General features: G+C 42.6%; 1 protein-coding gene across 3 annotated transcripts in view; it reads left to right on the top strand.

Annotated features, from left to right (window-relative positions):
- Positions 1 to 20,976, top strand: part of scml4 (Scm polycomb group protein like 4) — a 158,080-nt gene that overhangs the window by 37,868 nt on the left and 99,236 nt on the right. For all 3 annotated transcript variants that reach the window (XM_073055872.1, XM_073055874.1, XM_073055873.1), the window contains 2 exons: positions 3,076 to 3,276; positions 17,776 to 17,964. In XM_073055872.1, coding sequence (XP_072911973.1) covers positions 3,076 to 3,276; positions 17,776 to 17,964 — 390 coding nt within the window. The remainder of the gene's footprint in view (positions 1 to 3,075; positions 3,277 to 17,775; positions 17,965 to 20,976) is intronic.

Genomic DNA, 20,976 nt, shown 5'->3' with positions numbered 1-20,976 from the left:
ATCAGGCAAGGTCATTTGATTCCAAACAATTGGTTTACTGATCATTACAGAATGTCTCTCTGGTGCTTCCTGCTCCCTCCCTTCCCCTTTTCCCAGCCATGATTCCCCTCTCCCTGCCCCCTTCCCACTCTCAGTCCACAATAGATATCCACATCAGAATCAGGTTTATCATCACTCATGCGTCATTAAATTTGTTTTGTATTTGTGGCAGCAGTACAATGCAATGCATAAAATTACTCCAGTAATGTGCAAAAGTCTTAGGGACCCTAGCTACATATATGTGCCAAGGACTTTTGCACAGTATTGTATATAATTACCTCCATTATTTTAAGAAGTCCCTGAGGCCTTTTCCTGCTCACTTCAGCTCTATAATCTTTATTGATTTATGTGGCCCCGTATTGTGTTATTGATCATCTAAGTGACTCTATTGATTGTTATCTTGTCTACACCTACCAAAGGCATCTGTCCTCAGCCTCCTTCTTTCCCCCTTTAAGGTGGTTCACTTTGTCCAAGGACTTGGTCATCTGCCCCAGCCTGTCTTTATGAACTAGTGTAGGTTATTTAGAACATGCAAAAGCTGTAACAAATCAGTTCAACCATTTCAGAACATAAACACGGGACAATACAGCACACGGATAGGGCCGTCAGCCCATGATGTTGTGTTGAACTAATTTAACTAATCATTACAAACTTAATAATGAAAATAATTTAACATAATTGAGAACGCTGAAGCAAATTCAATTAGGTTTTGTTTGCTATGGCGTGTATGGAGTCATGTTTTGCAGTGCTAAGGATATTATATGCATGCAAGCATTGTAAGTGTAGGTTTTGAAGTATAAAAAGGAATAACTAAGAAAAGCAAATTGGCCATCAACAAGAAAAAAGCTATAAGATCTTAAGATATAGGAGCAGGATTAAGCCATCTGGCCCAACGAGTCTGTTTCACCATTCAACCATGCCTAATTTTTTTCTCAACCCATGCTCGTATCTTCTTCTCATAACTCTTAACCCACTTACCATTCAAGAACCTATTATTCTCTGCCTTAAATACAGCCAATGACCTGGCTATCACAGCCCTTTATGGCAACAGATTCACCACCCTTTGTATAAAGGAATTCCTTCTCTCCTCTGTTCTTAAGGAATGTCCCTTTTTTCTGAGGCTGTGCCTTGACATCCTGTACTCTCCTACTAATGGAAACATTCTTTCCACGTCCACTCTAGCTAAATCATTAAAGCTTTGTGCATGCTTATCAAAGTTGAGAGCTTTGGCAGGAGGTACTGAAATTCCGGTCATTACCAGACCACGCTGCCATTTACTTGTTGCGGAATGCTCTTTAACAGTTTGTTCAACACACAAAATACCAATTCATCTAAGCTTTGTATAAAACCTTAGATTCTCAGAGCCATAAAAAGTGAATATTATGGTTGAACTTGTAGTTTATTGCAACTGTTTGAGCAACAAAGCTTTTCAAATGCTTCTCCACTGCATAAATCTCCATTAGGGGATAACAACATAAGAGGGTTTAGGAATTTGTAAAAGCCATTAGAGCCAAAAAAGCATCTTTCTTTTCCATGCTTAGTTTTGCCTTCTCAATACTCATGCCACTCCCTTCTCAAGAACCACTTACACGGCATTTATTTCCCTAAAAATGCTTTTTGGAACTAGAGGTTTATCCTTCCTACTCCTGACTTCCCATTTGCTGTCATTTAACCATCCGTCATCTGCGCCTAAAGCAGAGCCTTCTACTCTGCAAAACATCCTTCAACCTCATCAGCACCAGCTTCTGCTTACCAGAGTAAATAGAAACATAGGAAAAAATATAGGAAACCTACAGCACAATACAGGCCTTTCGGCCCACAAAGTTGTGCCGAACATGTCCCTACCTCAGAAATTACTAGGGTTACCCATAGCCCTCTATTTTTCTAAGCTCCATGTACCTATCTAAAAGTCTCTTAAAAGACCCTATCGTATCCGCCTCCACCACCGTCGCCGGCAGCCCATTCCACGCACTCACCACTCTCTGAGTAAAAAAACTTGCCCCTGACATCTCCTCTGTACCTACTCCCCAGCACTTTAAACCTGTGTCCTCTTGTGGCAGCCATTTCAACCCTGGGAAAAAGCCTCTGACTATCCACATGATCAATGCTTCTCGTCATCCTGTACACCTCTATCAGGTCACCTCTCATCCTCCTTCGCTCCAAGGGGAAAAGGCCGAGCTCACTCAACCTGTTTTCATAAGGCACGCTCCCCAATCCAGGCAGCATCCTTGTAAATCTCCTCTGCACCCTTTCTTTAGTTTCCACGTCCTTCCCGTAGTGAGGTGACCAGAACTGAATCCAATTTCCCCATAAATCATTTACTAGTGTAGTTGGGTTGAGGCAGAGTTGGGAGGTGTGTGGCATTGGGAAGGCGCACATTACTGATAATTGAAAGGACTTTAGCGATTGTCTCAGGGAGTATTTCCTCTTCTAAGACGCATTCAGTGATTTTGTTGCAATTGCTGGACTCAGTGTATCTTCGAGAACACGTTTTGAGACCTTGCCTTGCCAAAGACTTCAGGCCGCTGCTGCCCGTACGGAGTTTGTGCGTTCTCTCCGTGACGGCATGGGTTTCCTCCGGGTGCGGGAGCTTACTCCCACAGTCCAAAGACGTTCCGGTTTGTAGGTTAATTGGTCATTGTAAATTGTCCTGAGCTTAGGCTAGGGTTAAACCAGGGGTTGCTGGGTGGAGTGGATTGAAGGACCAGGAGGGCCTACTCAGTGCTATATCTCAATGAATATATAATAAGACTTAGATCCAAGGTCCCGAATCTTTCTTATGCACAGAGACTCACAATTAGCCAAGGGTTAGGTTCCCCTGGCTTAGGGGAAGCATTACTCAAGGGTGTAAATTGAACTGTCAGAAGACAGAGGTCGAAACACGCTGAGCCTCCTCACTGTGGATAATGTGTTCAGCATTGAACAATCATTTTTTCAGGAGCTGCTAAAGAAACAGTGTTATGATATTTACGATACTTGTGTTATGATAAACTGTCACAAATGTGCTTGGCATGTCCAACTTCTCTACTCTTGCAGTTTGCATTTATGTCAACAAACACGCCTTTGCTGGGCCGCACCTCGACAAGAAGAAGTTACAGCAGCTTCCGGACCACTTTGGGCCCGCCAGAGCTTCGATGGTGCTGCAGCAGGCGGTCCAGGCGTGCATTGACTGCGCCTATCAGCAGAGGGCAGTCTTTTCCTGCCTGAAGCAAGGCCATGGCGGAGAACTGATATCAGGTATGTGGTTAATATGATTTATACGTACCGGTGAATTGGTGAAGCGAGTGCGGTAGAAGCAGCCGACCATGATGGTTCACAACAGGTAGCAGACACTACAGAGATTATAATCTGCAGTAACATCAGCTTTCGTGTGTGTCTTTCAAACTGGGGTCTTAATCACCTTTTCTGAGCACCCACACTTTAGCGGGCCAGGGGCGGTGGAACTTTTTTGAGAGCCTATGCCCCAGTTGGGGTAATGGTCTAATAATTTTTCTTGCGTGCAGAGATTATCTTTGATTAATTAATAATTAGGGAGTTTTTTTTAAGGAAAAAAAGATGAGTCTTGTTGCTTATTTACATATATTCATCAGTTTACAATGAATAAAACTGTAACAGGCAAATTGAAGTAGATGAAGCATTTTAGAGAATCTGTTCAAAAATTAATATTGTGGCGAGCATTTGGACCATAATGACAGACGAGAAAGCCCTTTAACTCACCAACAAAACAAACACAAAACAGACCGGGCACCATGACCCAGAGAGTGAACCCAGCCAGTCCCATACAGATGGGGGAGGTGACCATCACACACTCCGGTTACAGTTAGGGTGACCCACAAATACACAAGCAAATAATTGTGTAACCCAGGCTGAAATGTAACAATGAATGAACTGTAACTTCCTACCATAATGCCACAAAAGCATTTTAACACAAGAACAATAAACAGTGTTGGTCATTAGAAATGCACGGGTGGGCTGTTGACCACGCCCCCCCCCTACAGCATCACACTATTAATCTCTTAAAAAGGGAACAGGCAAATTACATAATTTCTAAATAGTTCTGTCATTGTAACTATTTACAATCCAAATACTGATACTTACACCAGGTTGGCAAAGATTTCAAAATGTATCATCCAATGTCGCGTGTTCGCTCAACCATCTAGCTGACACCAAGCCAGCGTGAGACGTATCTTGTGAAAACGTCTCATTGCTCTCCGGTTGTAGAAAGTCATTTGTTGATTTGTTTGACAGTAAAGATAATCATTTTACTAATGATTAACGGTAGGGTCAAAGAATCGGGGGGGTGGGGGGGGGTGGCGGCCCTGCATGCCGTGTGCCAACAAATTTTTTTGCACGTGCCATAGGTTTGCCGCCCCTGCTTTACACGGTCTCGGGGGGGGGGGGGGGCGCAGAGATGCCTTAAAGCAGGAACGCAAGGCAATCGAGCACGTTATCAAAACACGCATCACCCCCAAACATGGTGTAAAAAATATTAATAACGTTCTTCCTCATTTATTTGGAAGTTCATATTACAGATTAAAAACACCCTGCCTGAAAAGCATTTTTTCAAAAGAATGCAAAATTGTCAAGTTGTGTTTCCACTGGGGTTCATTGAGGCGTAGAGTGAGGGGGAAGTGAAACCAAGGAAACCCAGGCCTGGTCATCTGGAATTGAAGGGGCTACCAGAAGATACGTTGGCACATATGATGATTAACTTTATGATTAACTTTAACCAAACACCCTAAAGAGAGTCTGGGTCTGGTTCATAGGTCTGTTAGCTACTGGTGTGTGGCACTGAGATCCCTAGATGGTATCTTGTTCTGGTTCAGCTGTGTTGTAAAGATTGTTGCCTTGACTTCTCATGGCCGTTGGCTGTAAGCCAATTTAAGTAATCAACTTGAGAAGCCGTGGGTGGCTTAGCTATTTACATCAAATAAAAGCTAACTTTTAAAACTTAGGTTAGCGTTGTGTATTTAATATTTTAATAATATTTGAGTAATCTTGTACATATGTTGTGTGAATAAACATTTTTGTTTATTTAAATAATGAATTACAGGTTATATGTAAAAAAAGACTGTATTACATATGTCATCACGGTACCACATGATACGTGGGCACTTTGCTTAAAGTAAACTTGAAGTTAAACCTACACTCCTAGATTCCCATGTGTCCTTTGACATGGTTTAATGTTTTGAAGTTTCAAAACATAACATTGGCGACGAGCATATGTGGTTGAATTGAAGAGATTGCCTAAGCATTGTCAGTTCGGTAGTGATACACCAAGAGATTGTTTAGTCTGTGGAATCTTAAAAGAAAGCATTCAAAACTGGCTCCTAACAAGCACAGCTTGCATTCAAACAAACAGTGGAATAAGTTGTTTCAATGGAAACCGCAGGCTTAGATGAAATTGAGTTGCAGTCAGGAAGAAAAGTGGGTGTGAACAAAATTGCGTCATCTAAGCAGAAACCGGCTTGGCCTAACAAATTCTGTTACTGATGTGGCAGGGGGCTCACGTACACCTAACAAATGCAGATTTAAGGGTGAACTTGCAGAAAATGCAAAGAGTGCGCTGGGCAGACAGAAATAACTGGATTGCACAGAGTAAAAGATAAAAAGTCAAGTTACATTTTCAAAAAACTAATAACCTGAATGTTGTTAATGAAAAATCTGATAATGATGAGAGTGTCACAGGACTGTATACTCTTGAGATTTATAATTTGGAGACGAGCAATATGTTTTATACCAGAAGTGAATGGTGAATTGATTAATATGGAATTGGATAGCTGTTTCAGTCATTCTACAAAATGAGTTTGAGAGGCATTTCAAAGATACCGAACTGAAGCCTGCAGATATCCAGCTAAGAATTTATACAGGAGAAAAGAAATCTCCTGTGGAAAGACATTTGTAAAAACAACCAATAAGCCACATTGGGCTTGTTTTTGGTTAAAAAAAAACAAAAGGACCAGCATTGTGGGAACAACTGCATCTTGAATGGAGATCTATCCACCATTTGCATGCCACATCTCCAGCAATGAACCTAACTGAAAGTGAATTAAGGAAGGCACTGGATGATGCCACGACAGTTTCCATGCCAAATACCACGAAGTGTTACCCAATAGAGGACAAACAGGCGTTGATGTTTGTCAGTGCCTCTGGTGGGAAAGCATATTGGACCAAGGAAGTGTGGCAGTGACAAAAGCGGTGGTCCGACTACAGCAGTTTTTACAGGCAACATATCTGAGAAAGCTTCTGATACGTTAATCAGGCGGCTCCTTTCAAAATGTGGCTTGGTTTTAAGCTTTTGGCTTTTGTGAGTATAAAGAACCTGAATCTGCTCTGTGAGCATCAAGATTATTGCATGAGCTTCAAGTGGGAGACAAAAAGCTCCTTGTAAAAGTAGATGCAAGGACCAAAGCCCGGCTGGATGAGTGGAAGGCCAGAAAGAAAGGAGTCAACGGAGACACGAAAACAGAGGGTTTGTCAGATGACGTTGTGGATGCAGAAACCAAGTGGACAGATCAGATTGTAAATATAAGGATTAATAAGAAAATACTCCAGTGAACTGAATGCACCTTCCCAAGGCCAAGATGCACAGACTAGGTGGCTACTGCTGTCAGAGCCACTTCCTGCAGTCTCAGAGTCATCTCCCACGATCACCACGGAGGGGCCCCAGAACCCAAGATTGTTTCACGGCCCCAAGACCCACCGGCCAAGCAGTGTGACCCCCACCCCTGTCAGGAAAATTGTCACCCCGCAAGAGCAGGACATCCTCTACAGCAATTAGATCTTTTGGCCTGGATGGGACAATTCAAAACTTATTACGCTGTGATGTCTGTATATAGTAGTTGTGATATATAAAATACTGTGTATACAGCTGTGATGGTTGAAATGGAATTTATAGCTAAGCAGGGAGTATTGTGTATTTAATATTTAAATAATATTTGAATAATCCTGTATATATATTTGGTTAAGCATTCTTTATTTAAATAATTAATTATGATTATATGTGAAAATACATTTATTACATCACATTATACATGCGCACCTTGCTTAATGTAAACCATTAAACCTGCATTCCTGGACTCCCTTGTGCTCTTTGAATTAGTTTAATGCTTTGAAGTTACAAAACATAGCCGGTAGGATTACTCCCAAACCAATGATCCTCTTGCCCCCTCCCCCCCATCCCAATCTCACAACTACCATGAGGTGTAAAGTTAAAAGAAAATAAAGCCAACTTAAAAACATCTACATTTTTTTGGTATTTATGGTGGGGTATTGGAAGTGTAGCAAATAAGGCTCTCTGAAAATAGTCACTACAAAAGTCTGTGAGCCTCCGACTTAAAAGTTTAATGTGCTGAAAATGGTTAATTTTTCCAATTTACTGAATGCAATGTGAGTAAGAAATAGAAGTGGCAGAAAGTGGCTTGTCCTCCCATGCCTGCTCTGCCAGTCAGTAAGACCATGGCTAATTTCCTTCTACCTCACAATTACTTTCCTGAGCTAAACATATCCCTCGATCCCCTTGGTGTCTAAAAATCTATCTGCCTGTCTTAAAGATTGGTGTTGGGTATTTTTTTAATAATAGGTAGAGTGGAAATTGTTTGTGTGCCAACCAGATATTCAGCTACTGTCTTGGTTAGCAAGTTCCAAAGGTTCACTCTGCCTAGGTGAGGAAATTTACTCTCCTTGCTATCTTGAATGGCCAGTTCCTTACTTTGAGTTAGTGACCTATGATTCCAAACTCCGTAGTATGAGGAAACAATTCAGCATCCACATTAGCAAGCTCTTAAGCGCTTTGTGTGTGTCACAGAGACGGGTAGTCATGCATATCCTTCAGCCCATCACACCCATGTCAACCCTTTGCTCAGCTACACAAACCGCAATTGCCTGCACTGCGTGTGTGTGTGTGTACTTTTATGCCTTGTCTATTTAAGTGATCGCGTAAATATCTCCTAAACATAGTGATTGTATCTGATTCCACCCCCTCTTCTAGTAGCGAGTTCCAGATATCAATCAAACTCTGCTGAAAGCTTCCCCCTCACATCCTCTGTAAGACTCCCTCCTCTCACCTTAAACCTGTACCACTTTTTTTTTACGATTCCCCTACCGTGGGAAAAAGGTTTTGCCTTATCTGCCCATCTCGCAATCTTATCTGCTTCTATCAGGTCTTCCAATCGAGGCAACGTCCTGGACTCTGTCCTGTGCAATAACACTCTACTAGGTGACTAGAACTGAACACAAGTGCAGTCTAACTAATGTCATATAAAGTAACTCTCCTTATTTTCCAATATAATTTCTCACGGGATCTTTTTCTTTTGCAAGCTTAAAGTTTGTTTTGATATTCTCACCAGTGTGATAGTTACACTTTTCTTGGGAGCCTTTAATGTGTTCTGAAGTTTTCCAGTCCTCAGGCTGGATGCTCTTTCCCATTCACCTAATACTATCTTTAACTACTTAAAGGTTTCTTTGCTTTGTGGCTGCCTGTATGGAGACAAATCGCAAGGATGTATATAGTATACATACCTGGATAACAAATGTAAACTTTTTTGCTAATCATAACTGGACCACTTCCTCTGTTTTTTATCTTAGAGAGATATATCTAACACTTGTAAAGTAATGTATATATTAGTTTTTTAAAAGTTTGAGTAAGTTTTGTTTATAGTCTTAACTCCACATCTAGCTTCCCAATCTATCATGTCACATGCTTTCAGCATTTGTTTTATTCATATTTAAGGATGTAGCTCAAAGTACGTTTATTATCAAAGTATGTATACAATGTACAGCCTTGAGATTTGTCTTCTTGCAGACAGCCCGACACAACAAGACCATTAAGTGCGCTGATGCACCATCAATAACTCTCGGAGACGTGAGGCGAGATATAGGCTTTTATTGGCTGGAAGAAAGAACAAGCAGCAAATGATCTCCACACTACATCCTGGAGACTGAGGCCGGGGCTGTGTCTCCAATCGCCTTTATACCGGGGTCTGTGGGAGGAGACACAGGAGCAGTCAGCGGGGGGGGGCGTGTCCAGACAGGTATATGTAGTTCACCACATGCGCAAAAAAAGAGAACAAATCGCACGAACAAATAACACACAAAACATTAAACATAAAACTGCAGAATCCTCAGAAGTGAGTCCAGGGCCGTGAGCTGCTGAAGCGAGTCTGGGAGCCGGTGGGCACGGCCACAGCCACTGAATCAGTCGGTTCAGCACTCCGATGGACCCAGACCACAGCTGCAGAGCCAGTTCCACGATCACATTGTGCAAACAGTAAACGGCACTCGGCACTGAAAGCACTAAACACCAAACCGCAGCCTGAAGTGAGTCCACAACCACGAGCCCCTGAGGCGATCGACCCCAAGACTCCTACGCGTTCCTCCAGCAGCAGCGAGGGGGAGGCCGGTCAAACAAAGGCAGACGGCGCTGAGTACCCATTCGTTTTCCCCTCGCATCCTGGTCGATTTCAACCTTGCTCAACGCTTTCATCGGTATGGAGTAACGGAGCTGACCACGGGTTCCGCCACGAGGAATCAACCCCCAGTGATGGCCGTAGCTGCACTCCACGCCAAACCCCCCAGAAGCACCAGATCGTTCAGTCGGCCTAGAGGGAAATTACAGGCTGCCATCAATCCCATTTTAGAAGAAAAAAAGAAGTATACTTAGAAGGAGATAAAGAGTATCTGCTGTTCTGTAAGATGTTGCTGTTGGTCACCAGCGCCATCTTGCTGGACAGTTTCATTTTCATGTCAATCACTTACAATTTTTAATTTAAGATTATATCCTACTATATGCATTATTCCCCAAAGGCCTTTAAATGTTTGTTCATCAATTAACTCAGGATAGCATACTGTACCTGAATTAGACTTTTTCCTCATTCTAGAAAACCATCTTTTGTACACTTCATTAATTCATCCTCTGCACAATTGCATTTGTTTGATGTTGCAGGCGCTGGAGAAACTCAGCGGGCCAGGCAGCACCTTTGAAAGGAAACAGACAGTTAAAATGAACAGTCGACGTTTTGGGTCGAGGCTGTCCAAACGAGGGGTCTCGACCCGAAATGTCGATTCACAAGTTCTCTCCATAGATGCTGCCTGATCTGCTGAGTTCCTCCAGGGCTTTATGTATTGTTGCAGGTTTCAGGATCAGCGGTCTCTTGTGTATTCACTTTGTTTGATGTTATCTTGTTTGTTTAGACTGAAAGACTTTTAAACCTATAGGTAATTATAAACTAATCGGGCAACTTTTGCTATCGTAACCCTAACCACACACTTAGAGCGCCATCTCATGGCAAATTATGAAACTACATGAAAGGTTCAACATAGAACATGCAGAGGTGTTCAGTGCAGTATCTGTGTCGATGAGGTTTTCTTGATAAGAAATAAGCAGTTCATTGAAAACCTTTCCCGTTGTGCCCCACTCAGGGTGGTGTGGCAGCGTAGCGGTTAACCTAATGCAATTACGGCACTAGATGCATATCATATTTTTTACTGAGTTAAGTATTGTATGTAATTAGTTTTGCTACAACAAGTGTATGGGACATTGGAAAAAAAAAGTTGAATTTCCCCATGGGGATGAATAAAGTATCTATCTATCTATCTATCTAGTAACCCAGGTTCATTTCCCACCTCATCATTTGTATGATCTCCCCGTGACTGTGCAGGTTTCCTCCCAGTGCTCCAGTTTCCTCCCACATTGCAAAGATGTATGGGTGAGTAGCTTAATTGGTCACATGGGTGTAATTGTGGGCTCGTTGGGCTGGAAAGGCCTATTACCGTGCTGTATCTTGAAATAAAAGTGAATATCTACAAATATAATCAGCTTGACAATCTACTATGCAAAAAAAAGATGGTCATTTCCGATATGATCATGACTGATCTTCCAAATCCCTGATCCAGATTTCTCCCCATACACCTTGATCCCTTGAACCGCAGATACAGTATCTAATCCCTTCAATATATTTTAATGATTTGGCTTCAACTGTTCAAATTTTTAAGTAAATTTACTATCGAAGTACTGTATATATGCATCACCAAATACTACCCTGAGATTCATTTTCAAAGAAATACAATAAAATCAATGAAAAACTACACATGAAGACAGACAAGCAATCGATGTGCAAAAGAAGATAAGCTGTGCAAACACAAAAAAGCATTAATGGTAATAAATAAAGTAAATAAATAATACTGAGAACATGAATTGTAGAGTTCTTGAAAGTGAGTCCATAGGTTGTGTTCAGTGATTAGTTCAGTTTTGTAGTGAGTGAAGAAGCCCTCGCCGGTTCAGAAGGGTAGTAACTGTTCCTGAACACGATGGTGTGGGACCTCGACCCCTGTACCTCCTTGTGATGGTGGCAATGAGGAGAGAGCATGGCCTGGATGGTGGGGGCCCTCGATGATGGATGCTGCTTTCTTGTGGCAGTGCTCTTTGTAGATGTAGGTCAATAATGGGGAGGGCTTTTCCTGAGATGGACTGGGCTGTGCCCACCACTTTTCCATTGGTGTTCCCATCCCAGGCTGTGATGCAGCCAGTCAGGATACTCTCCACTGTGCACGTATGGAAGTTTGTCCAGGTTTCAGATCACATGCCGAATCTGCGCAAACTTTAGGAAGTAGAGGTGCTGCTGTGCCTGCTTTGAAATGGCGTGCACATGCTGGTCTCAGGACAGATCCTCTGAAATGATAACGCCCAGGAATTTAAAGTTACTGACACCCTCCACCCCCAAGCCCCTAATGAGGCTCATGGACACCCAGATTCATCCTCCTGTGGTCAATAATCAGCCCCTTGGTTTTGCTGACATTGAGTGAGATGTTGTTGTGACACTGCTCAATCTCCCTCCTATATGCCTTTCTGTGGTGAAGAATTCCGTGGGATCGCCAAACCGAGGGTGAAGAAATGACTCATCATCTCAGTTTTTAATTTATCCTTAGACTGCGGCCTCTGGCCCTGAACTTAACAACCATTAGGAAACATTAATCTGCCCTTCTCATTCCTAAACTTTTTTTGTGTAAGGTGATAATAGATGTTGTAGGTTTCCCCGAGAAGCTCCGGCTTCTGCAGGCCACGTGTGAAGAACTGTGTGCTTCATATGACTTTTCCCCTTGTCCTGACCCTAGCATTGTGAATGGAAACACTGTAATGTTGAGAGCTGTCCTGCAGCTCCTCTTGCATAGCTACTGCCCGAGCACCAAAGGGAGTTTGCAAGTGGAACCTCAAGCAGTTCACCAAGTAAATGGGTAGTGAGTCACAGATGAATGAATGCCTCTTTCTCTTTCGCTTCCAGATATAGAAAACTGTCAGGTGAACGATGAGGCAAATATAATTGCTGTTTCAGGATGCTAAAGCATTAATTATAAGAACAACACAACATAGCTGAAAGGGATTATATTAAATGCAACATTGAAAACAAGCAATTCTGTGAAGAAAATAAGCATTTCGTGAAAGATTATTATAATTGGATCGGTATCCATCATTAAACTCAGGGAAAATTAGATTAGTGGAAATCTGGGAGTCGTTTTCCATTCCTGGTCAGCTCCCCCAGATATTGCGGTACAATACACGGTGGTTAATTGCTGACGTAGATAGATTGGACCAAATAATCTGTTTGCAGGTCATGATTTTTCTGGGGCTGGGTATGCACCAGAAGAAAGTCGACAGCGGGTGTCGGCAAGGTTTTTTAGCAGTAGTGCATTGGAATTCTCTTCTCGCCGTCTTGTCCACTTGCTTAATTTGTTAATAACACTCAACAATACACTGCTTGCATTCATGATGCTTACGATGGTATCGAGCCTCATGTTACAGTGAGAAGGATGTGGTCTACAAATTACAGCGGTAGATAGAAAAATTAATGCCAAAAAGGCAATGTTACTATAGTCATGGGGGTGGGGGGGGGGGATTTCACTATGCAGGTAGACTGGGAGAATCAGGTTGGTGCTGGATTCCAAGAGGGGGGAATTTCTAGAATGCCTACGAGGTGGCTTTCTACAGCAGCTTGTGATCGAGGCCGCAAGAGGTCAATAATCAGCTATTCTGGATGGCGTGCTGTGCAGTGTATCGGAATTGATTAGTGAGCTGAAGGTAGGAGACTCATTAGGGGCAAGTGATCATGATTGATCAGATTCACCCTGAAACTTGAGAAGGTGAAGCTGAAGTCAGGTGCACCAGTGTTACAGAGGATTTGGCCAGAATTGATTGGAAAAGAACACTGGCAGGGATGATGGCAGAGCAGCAATGGCTGGAATTTCTGGAAGCAATTTGGAAGGAACAGGATATATATACATCCCAAAGAGGACGATGTATTCTAAAGGAAAGATGGCTTTCCTTTACCAAGGAAGTCAAAGTCAACATAAAAGCCAAAGAGAGGGCATATAATAGAGCAAAAATGAGTGCGAAGTTAGAGGATTGGGAAACTTTTAAAAACCAACAGAGGGCAACAAAATAATTGAGAAGGTACAAAAAGAAGCTATCCAATAATTTTAAAGAGGGCATCAAAAGCTTCTTCAGATACATAAAATGTAAGAGAGGCAGGAGTGGATGTTGGACTGCTGGAAAATGATGCTGCAGAGGTAGTAATGGGGGACAAGGCAATGGCAGATGAACTGAATAAGTATTTTGCTTTGTCTTTACTGTGGAAGACACTAGCAATATTGTGGAAGTTCCAAGTGTCAGGGGTCATGAAGTATGTGAGGTTACCATTACTAGAGCGAAGGTTCTTGGGAAACTGAAAGGTATGGAGGTAGATAAGTCATCTATACCAGATGGACTACATCCCAGGATTCTGAAAGAGGTGGCTGAAGAGATTGTAGAGACATTGGTAATGATCTTCCAAGAATCACTAGATTCTGGAATGGTTCCAGAAGACTGAAAAATTGCAAATGTCACTCCACTCTTTAAGAAGGGAGAGAGGCAGAAGAAAGGAAATATACCAGTTAGTCTGACCTCAGTGGTTAGGAAGATATTGGAGTCGATTGTTAAGGATGAGGTCTCAGGGTACTTGGGAGGTACATGATAAAATAGGCTGCATGGCTTCCTTGAAGAAAAATCTTGCCTGACAAATCTGTTGGAAATCTTTGAAGAAATAACAAGCAGGATAAAAAATGGAGAATTGGTTGATGTGTACTTGGATTTTGAGAAGGCCTTTGACAAGGTGCCACAAATGAGGCTGTTTTACAAGCTACAAGCCTATGGATTTCCAGGAAAGATACTCACATGGATAAGGCAGTAGCTGATTGGCAGGAAGCAAAGAATGGGAATAAAGGGAGCCTTTTCTGGTTGGCTGCCGGTGACTAGTGCTGTTCCACAGGGGTCTGTGTTGGGACCAATTCTTTTTACATTATATGTCAATGATTTGAATTGATGGCTTTGTTGCAAAGTCTGCAGACAATATGAAGATAGATGGAGGGGCAGGTAGTATTGAGGAAGTAGGCAACAGAAGGACTTAGACAGATTAGGAGAATAGGCAAAGAAGTGGCCGATGGAATACAGTGTTGGGAAGTGTATGGTCATGCACTTTGGTAGAAGAACTGAAAGGGTTGATTATTTTGTAAATGGATAGAAAATACAAAAAAAACTAAGGTGCAATGGGACTTGGGAGTACTTGTGCAAGATTCACTAAAGGTAAATTTGCAGGCTGTGTTTGTGGTGAGGAAGGTGAATGTGATGTAAAGATTCATTTTAAGAGGACTAGAATATAAAAGCAAGAATGTAATGTTGAGACTTTATAAAGTATTGGCAAAGTCTCACTTGGAGTATTATGAGCAGGTTTGAGGCCCTTAGCTGTGAAAGGATGTGCTGAAACTGGAGAGGGTTCAAAGGAGGTTCATGAAAATGATTCCAGGATTGAATGGCTGATCATATGAAAAGTATTTGTTGGCTCTGGGCCTGTATTCACTAGAATTCGGGAGAATGAGTTTTAATCTAATTGAAGCTTATCAAATGGTGAATGGTCTTGATAGAGTGGTTGTGGAAAGGATGTTTCCTATGGTGTGAGAGTCTAAGACCAGAGGACACAGCCTCAGAATAGAGGGGTGTCCTTTTAGAACGGAGATGAGGAGGAATTTCTTTAGCCGAAGAGTGGTGAATCTGTGGAATTCGTTGCCACAGGCAGTTGTGGAGGCCGTCTTTATGTATATTTAAGGCAAGGTTGATAGATTCTTGAAGGGATATGGGGCAGGAGATTGGGGCTGAGTGGAAAATTGGATCAGCCATGATGAAATGGTGAAGCAGACTCAATGGGCCAAATGGCCTAATTCTGCTCCTTTATCTTTTGGTCTCATGTTACTGGCAGCTTTGGATATCAGCTTTAATCGCCAGCTCTTCATTTTCGAAGGGAGAATCTCAGGATTCAGGATGACTAACAACCACCCTGGTTTTGTGCACTCTGAGGTAGCTGATGAGGACAACGTGGGAACGGCAATCTTGCCTGCAGCTACTTTTGTGCATTTTGTAATTCTTCTTTGCAGAAAGACTACACAATAAACAGTTAAATATTTAAGTCCAACTTGCAGTGCATTAAAGTATAAGACGCTGACCATAAGACCACATAAAATGTTTGACACTTTGAAACTATTTTCCAACTTCCCTTTCTGTCTGCTCATTCACTCAAACACAGTAACATTTTAAATGTAAAGATATAGTTGAAGTGTAGACTTATGGGAGGTTATTATTTAATTCTATTCTACTTGCACTTCTGTCTAGTCTATTGTTTATGTATTTCAGTGGGGTATTATAGATGACAGAAATAACAGCTAAACAGACCTATCAGCTCCCGAATGTTCCTCAACGACCTGTAATGATGTAATGTACACTACAGTTATTTCATTCTAAACGGGCGATAGAAAGAGATAAAGTGATTGAAGAATGCAATCCCACTTTGGCTGAAGGAATTAAAACTGGATGTTTCCTTAACAATAGAATATAGCAGAAGAGAAAGTTGATTCATGAGCAGCCAGTGCATTAAGTTACAAAAGTAATCAAAAAGACAAAATCCAGTGTTTTCATTTATCTCCTGCAGTGTGAGGTTTGGAAGTGAGCTAGCCCTGTCTAGAATACTGCACCCTCAGTCAAGTATATTCAAGACTGAGGTGGACAGAGTTTTGGACTGCTGGGGTTGGGGGTGTCAGGAGCTAAGGGGATTGGGCAGAAAAGTGGTGTTCAGAGTGGCTGTGATCTTATTGAATGGTTGAGTAGGCTTGAGGGATCATATAATTACTGTAGTCATGTTCCTGTACCTGATAGATACTTCATTGATCCCAAAGGAAATTACAGTGTCACAGTTGCAGTACAAGTGCACAGATATACAAATATTAGAAGAGAATTAAGAAAGAATAAAAAATAAGTTACCTCAAACAGTCTAACAGGAGGGGGTCATCATTTCCCTGGCTATAGGTTGACCCATTATAGAGCCTAATGGCTGAGGGTAAGAATGACCTCATATAGCACTCTGTGGAGCAGTGCTGTTGTCTTAGTCTATTACTAGAAGTGTTTTTCTGTTCAGCCAAGGTGGTATGCAAAGGGTGAGAAACATTGTCCAGAATTGCCAGGATTTTCCGTAGAGCCCTTTGTTCTACCACAGCCTCCAGTGTGTCCAGTTTGACTCCTACAACAGAGCCAGACTTTCTAATCAGTTTATTGAGCCTGTTGGCATCACCGTGTTGATGCCATTGCTCCAACACACCACTGCATAGAAGACTGTACTGGCGACAACAGACTGGTAGAACATGCGATGGAGAGGCCTGCAGAATCCTGCTATCAGAAAATACATACTGAAATGGAGGAATTACTGGACAGATCAACCAGAAGATTTCTATGACATGGCTAGCTGAATTCACTTGTTAGGCAGTCTGTTGTAGTCAAGTACGCTGTAAGTAATGTGATTGAGAATGTGGCAGAGTAGGTGCAAAGTCTCCACTTCCTGAGGAGACTGAGGTGAGTGAGGCTCTCCCCCCTCCCATTTTAACCAGCTTTTACAGACAGACTGTTGAGAGTGTCCTGAGCAGCTGCATCATGGTCTGGTATGGGAATTGGGAATTGGAAGCCATCTAATCACAAGTACCCACAAAGATTTGAGAGGATCATTGTGGTCTCTCTAACACCCGTCAGAGATATTTACCAGGAGCGCTGCCTATGCAGGGCCCTTAGCAATGTCGATGATCCCCCTCCCCATCTGTCCAACAATGTCCTTGACCCGCTACCATCAGGCAGGAGGTACCATAGCATTATGGGAAACAGCTTCTTCCCTCCGGCTGTAAGACGACTGAACTTCCTGCCACCTTCCAGGTCTCATCACGTGTGAAACACCAGTAGCATTATACTGTTTACGTTTTAACTTGTGCGTTAAGTGCACCTTATTATTTGCTGATTTATTTATGGTGATGCTACTTTATACGTTGTGTATGTGAGTTACATGCACTGCATTGTGCTCCTTACTTCATTTGGCAGTGTATGTGTGTTTGGTTGAACGATGATAAGCTGAACTTGAACTTGAAAGGAAGTTTCTTCTAATGGGACAATCCATATTACAAGGGAGCCTCTGCTCTTCTAGCCTTTGACGGTCACCCTGCCCTTGCTATTTGGTCAGAAACCTTCCCTGATCCTGGGTGGTAAAAGATCAGGCGTGGTATTCCACCACAGACATCGCTCGGCTTAATGAATTCAAAGACTCACGATCGAGCAATGTCCAAGAAACAAAACGAACGCAGAGTTTGTGAACGGTCTGTGTTTTGTACTTTGTGTCTCACCAGCTTTCTTTGATGGAGAACAGCACACCCTTAGTCTTCCAGCAGTCAACAGTATCGTCTTCATCCTGCGCTTCCTGGAGAATCTCTGCCACAGTCTGCACTCGGACAACCTCTTCAGTAGCCAGCCCTTCACCATGCACAATACAACCTCGCAGACCTCAGTGGAATATGAGAGTGACAGGATGCATGCAGGTATGGCACTGGACACATACGCTATGTACGTACCGTCGTCCGACGTCGTTGCTGGCTTTACAGAGAAACGTCGACAAAGCTAGTGAATTTGCCATCATTAACCCTGCAAATTCTATGTGGGTAAGGGTTTGGGGAAGAGAATTAAATAAATTAAGACAAGTTCTTGATCCTGTATTTTTGAGGGGAAGTGATGTGCTCGCAGTTCTGGAGGCTTTGTGTTAATGTTGTCCGAAACCTGATCTTGCATTAGGCGCCTGGATGTCAAAGATCATCACCTCAGTTTGCTGCGAGTGAAATAACACTGTACTCTTTAACTGATTTCACCTCATTCCCATTGGGTATTTTCCCTTTTATGCTCTTGCGGTAAAACTCACAAATTCCCCCAAAGCCAATGCTTGTAAAGGTGTCTGTCTCCATTATTGATAAGGCACCTGGTCTCTTTACCTAAGACTGACTTCAGCAAAGAAAGATTTGTTGCATGTGGGGAGATGAAGTAGATTAAGCCTGTGCTCTGTGAACAGTGAAAGGTAATCATATTGAAATACATAAACAAAAATCTTAAAGGGCTCAATGAGGTAGATACAGAGTTGTGCTTCTCCTGCCCTGCATAACTAATCACTTGGAACCCACTGTCCAGTTTTATGCATTTGTTATGTACCCCGTAACTGGGTCACTTACCAGCAAAGATAGAGAGGTCCGTTGAAGTCTGATGGTATTATTTTTAACAGTATTTATTGATAGAAATACACAAAAATAATATCAATGCAAACACACAGATAATATACGTCGTCAATACTAAATTTAAAAGCGTGGGTATAATAATAATCAATAAGAAATAAGCTGTATCGTTGTCTAGGGGATAATGAATTGTCCAATGGAAATATATAGTTCGTTCAGTTCATACAGGCTGCAGCCGTTGGGGACCCTGTGTGGCAATTGTTGGAGAGAGAGACAATTCTGTTTATGATGTCAATCCTTCGAGAGTCGTTAGGAGTTGAGTTCCCCGTTGTTAGCTAAAAACCGTTTTTCCATGGCAAAGGCCACCGATTCCGGGGCAAATGGAAGCGGACGCACGTGGCCTTCCACCGGCTTTCGCTATTACGGGATCGCTAGCGTTTCTTCTGGTGTGTCTGAGGGGCTGTTCTCACAGACCCTCTTTTATCCTGACTCGCAGGGTCGCAGATGTCAATCAGGTTGGGGGTGATGCAATCCCTCCCTCAACCAGCCCACTTTGCCTGAGGGCGTTCACGTAGCATAGTCTCCAATCCACAAATTCGCCTTCCGGAGACAATGGCCATGTCCCGTAGCTTTACATCGCCGGGGGAACGAGACATTCCGCATGTCTCTCTCTCATTTCCTGGGCCCCCTGACCCAACCCAACAGTGATCTTGCGATTCTCACAAAGGAGGGGGCTGCAGGCATAACAGTAGATACAGAGTTGTGCTTCTCCTGCCCTGCATAACTAATCACTTGGAACCCACTGTCCAGTTTTATGCATTTTAAGATTTATGGTAGAGTTTTTAATGGAGACTGATCTGGTTAGATGAAATGTGATAACATCGACTGAAGTCAGCATGGCTTCCTTAAGGGCAATTCTTGCCTGACAAATCTGTTGAAGTTCTCAGATGAAATAACAGGTAGGAGAGACAAAGGAGAGTTAGTGGATTTTGCTTACTTGGATTTTCAGAAGGCCTTTGAAAAGGTGCCTCACATAAGCTACTAAACAAGATGAGGGCTCGTGGTATTATAGGAAAGGTACTATTGGCTGAGTGGAAGAATGCAATAAGGGTCCTGAGGATAAAAGACACCTTTTCTGGTTGCCTGCTGGTGTTCTGCAGAGGCTGGAGTTGGTACGTGACCTTTCACATTATATGTAAGTGACTTGGATGATGGAATTGATGGCTTTGTGGCTAAGTTTCAGGTTCAGGTTTCAGTTTAATTGTCATTCAATCATGTACATGAATACAGCCAAACGAAGCTGTGTTGCTCCGGGGCCAAGCTGCAACGCACAGTAACAGTAATCACACACAGCACAAGGCGCATGTAACACACGTAAGATAGCACAGTCAGTCACACAAGACATATGTAGCCCAAACCCCTGAGTCCAAGGATGTTGTCAGCAAGAACAAGCCTGCCGCAGTATGCAGTCGAACACAATCTAACTTGTTTTCTACCAAACGAACACAGGAGGGCAGGTGGGGTTGAGGAAGCAGGGATTCTGCAGAAGGGCTTGGGCAGGCTGGGAGAAAGGGCAACGAAGTGGCAGATGGAATATAGTGTAGGGCAGTGTATGGAGGAAGGAATAAAGGCATAGGTTAATTTCTAAATGGAGGAAAATCAGAAACAGACGTGCAAAGGGACTCAGGAGTTCTTGTGCAAGATTCCCTAAAGATCAACTGGCAGGTCGAGTCAGTTGTAAGGAAGGCAAACGCAATATTAGCATTAATTTCGAGAGATTACAACATAAAAGCAAGGATGTAATGCTGAGGCTTTATGAGGCTTTATGAGGACCACACTTGGGAGTATTGTGAGCAGTTCTGGGCCCTTCATCTGAGAAAAGATGTGCTGGTGTTGGAAAGTTCACGAGAAAGATTCTGGGAATGGAAGTATTAACATACGAGGAGTATTTGATGCCTCTAGACCTGAACTTGTTTAGAAGGCTGAGGGGGAATCTCATTGAAACCCATGAAGTATTGAAAGACCTGGAAAGACTGGATGTGGAGAGGGTGTTTTCAGTAGTGAGAGAGTCTAGGACTAAAGGGCACAGACTCAGATTAAAGGGCGTCCTCTGAGAACAAACATGAGAAGGTATTTTTTTAGCTAGAGGTTAGAGAATCTGTGAAATTCATTGATCAGACAGCAGCTGAGGCCAAGCAATTGGGTCTATTTAAAGAGAAGGTTGATAGATTTTTGATTAGTAAGTGTATCGAAGGTTACAGGGAGAAGATGGGAGAATGGGTTTGAGAGTGAATAATAATCAGACATGATTGTCGTGTGGAGCAGAATGGCCTA

This window comes from Hemitrygon akajei, chromosome 9, assembly GCF_048418815.1.
Source record: "Hemitrygon akajei chromosome 9, sHemAka1.3, whole genome shotgun sequence".
Lineage (NCBI taxonomy): Eukaryota > Metazoa > Chordata > Chondrichthyes > Myliobatiformes > Dasyatidae > Hemitrygon > Hemitrygon akajei.
This window is presented reverse-complemented; position numbering and strand designations above follow the sequence as displayed.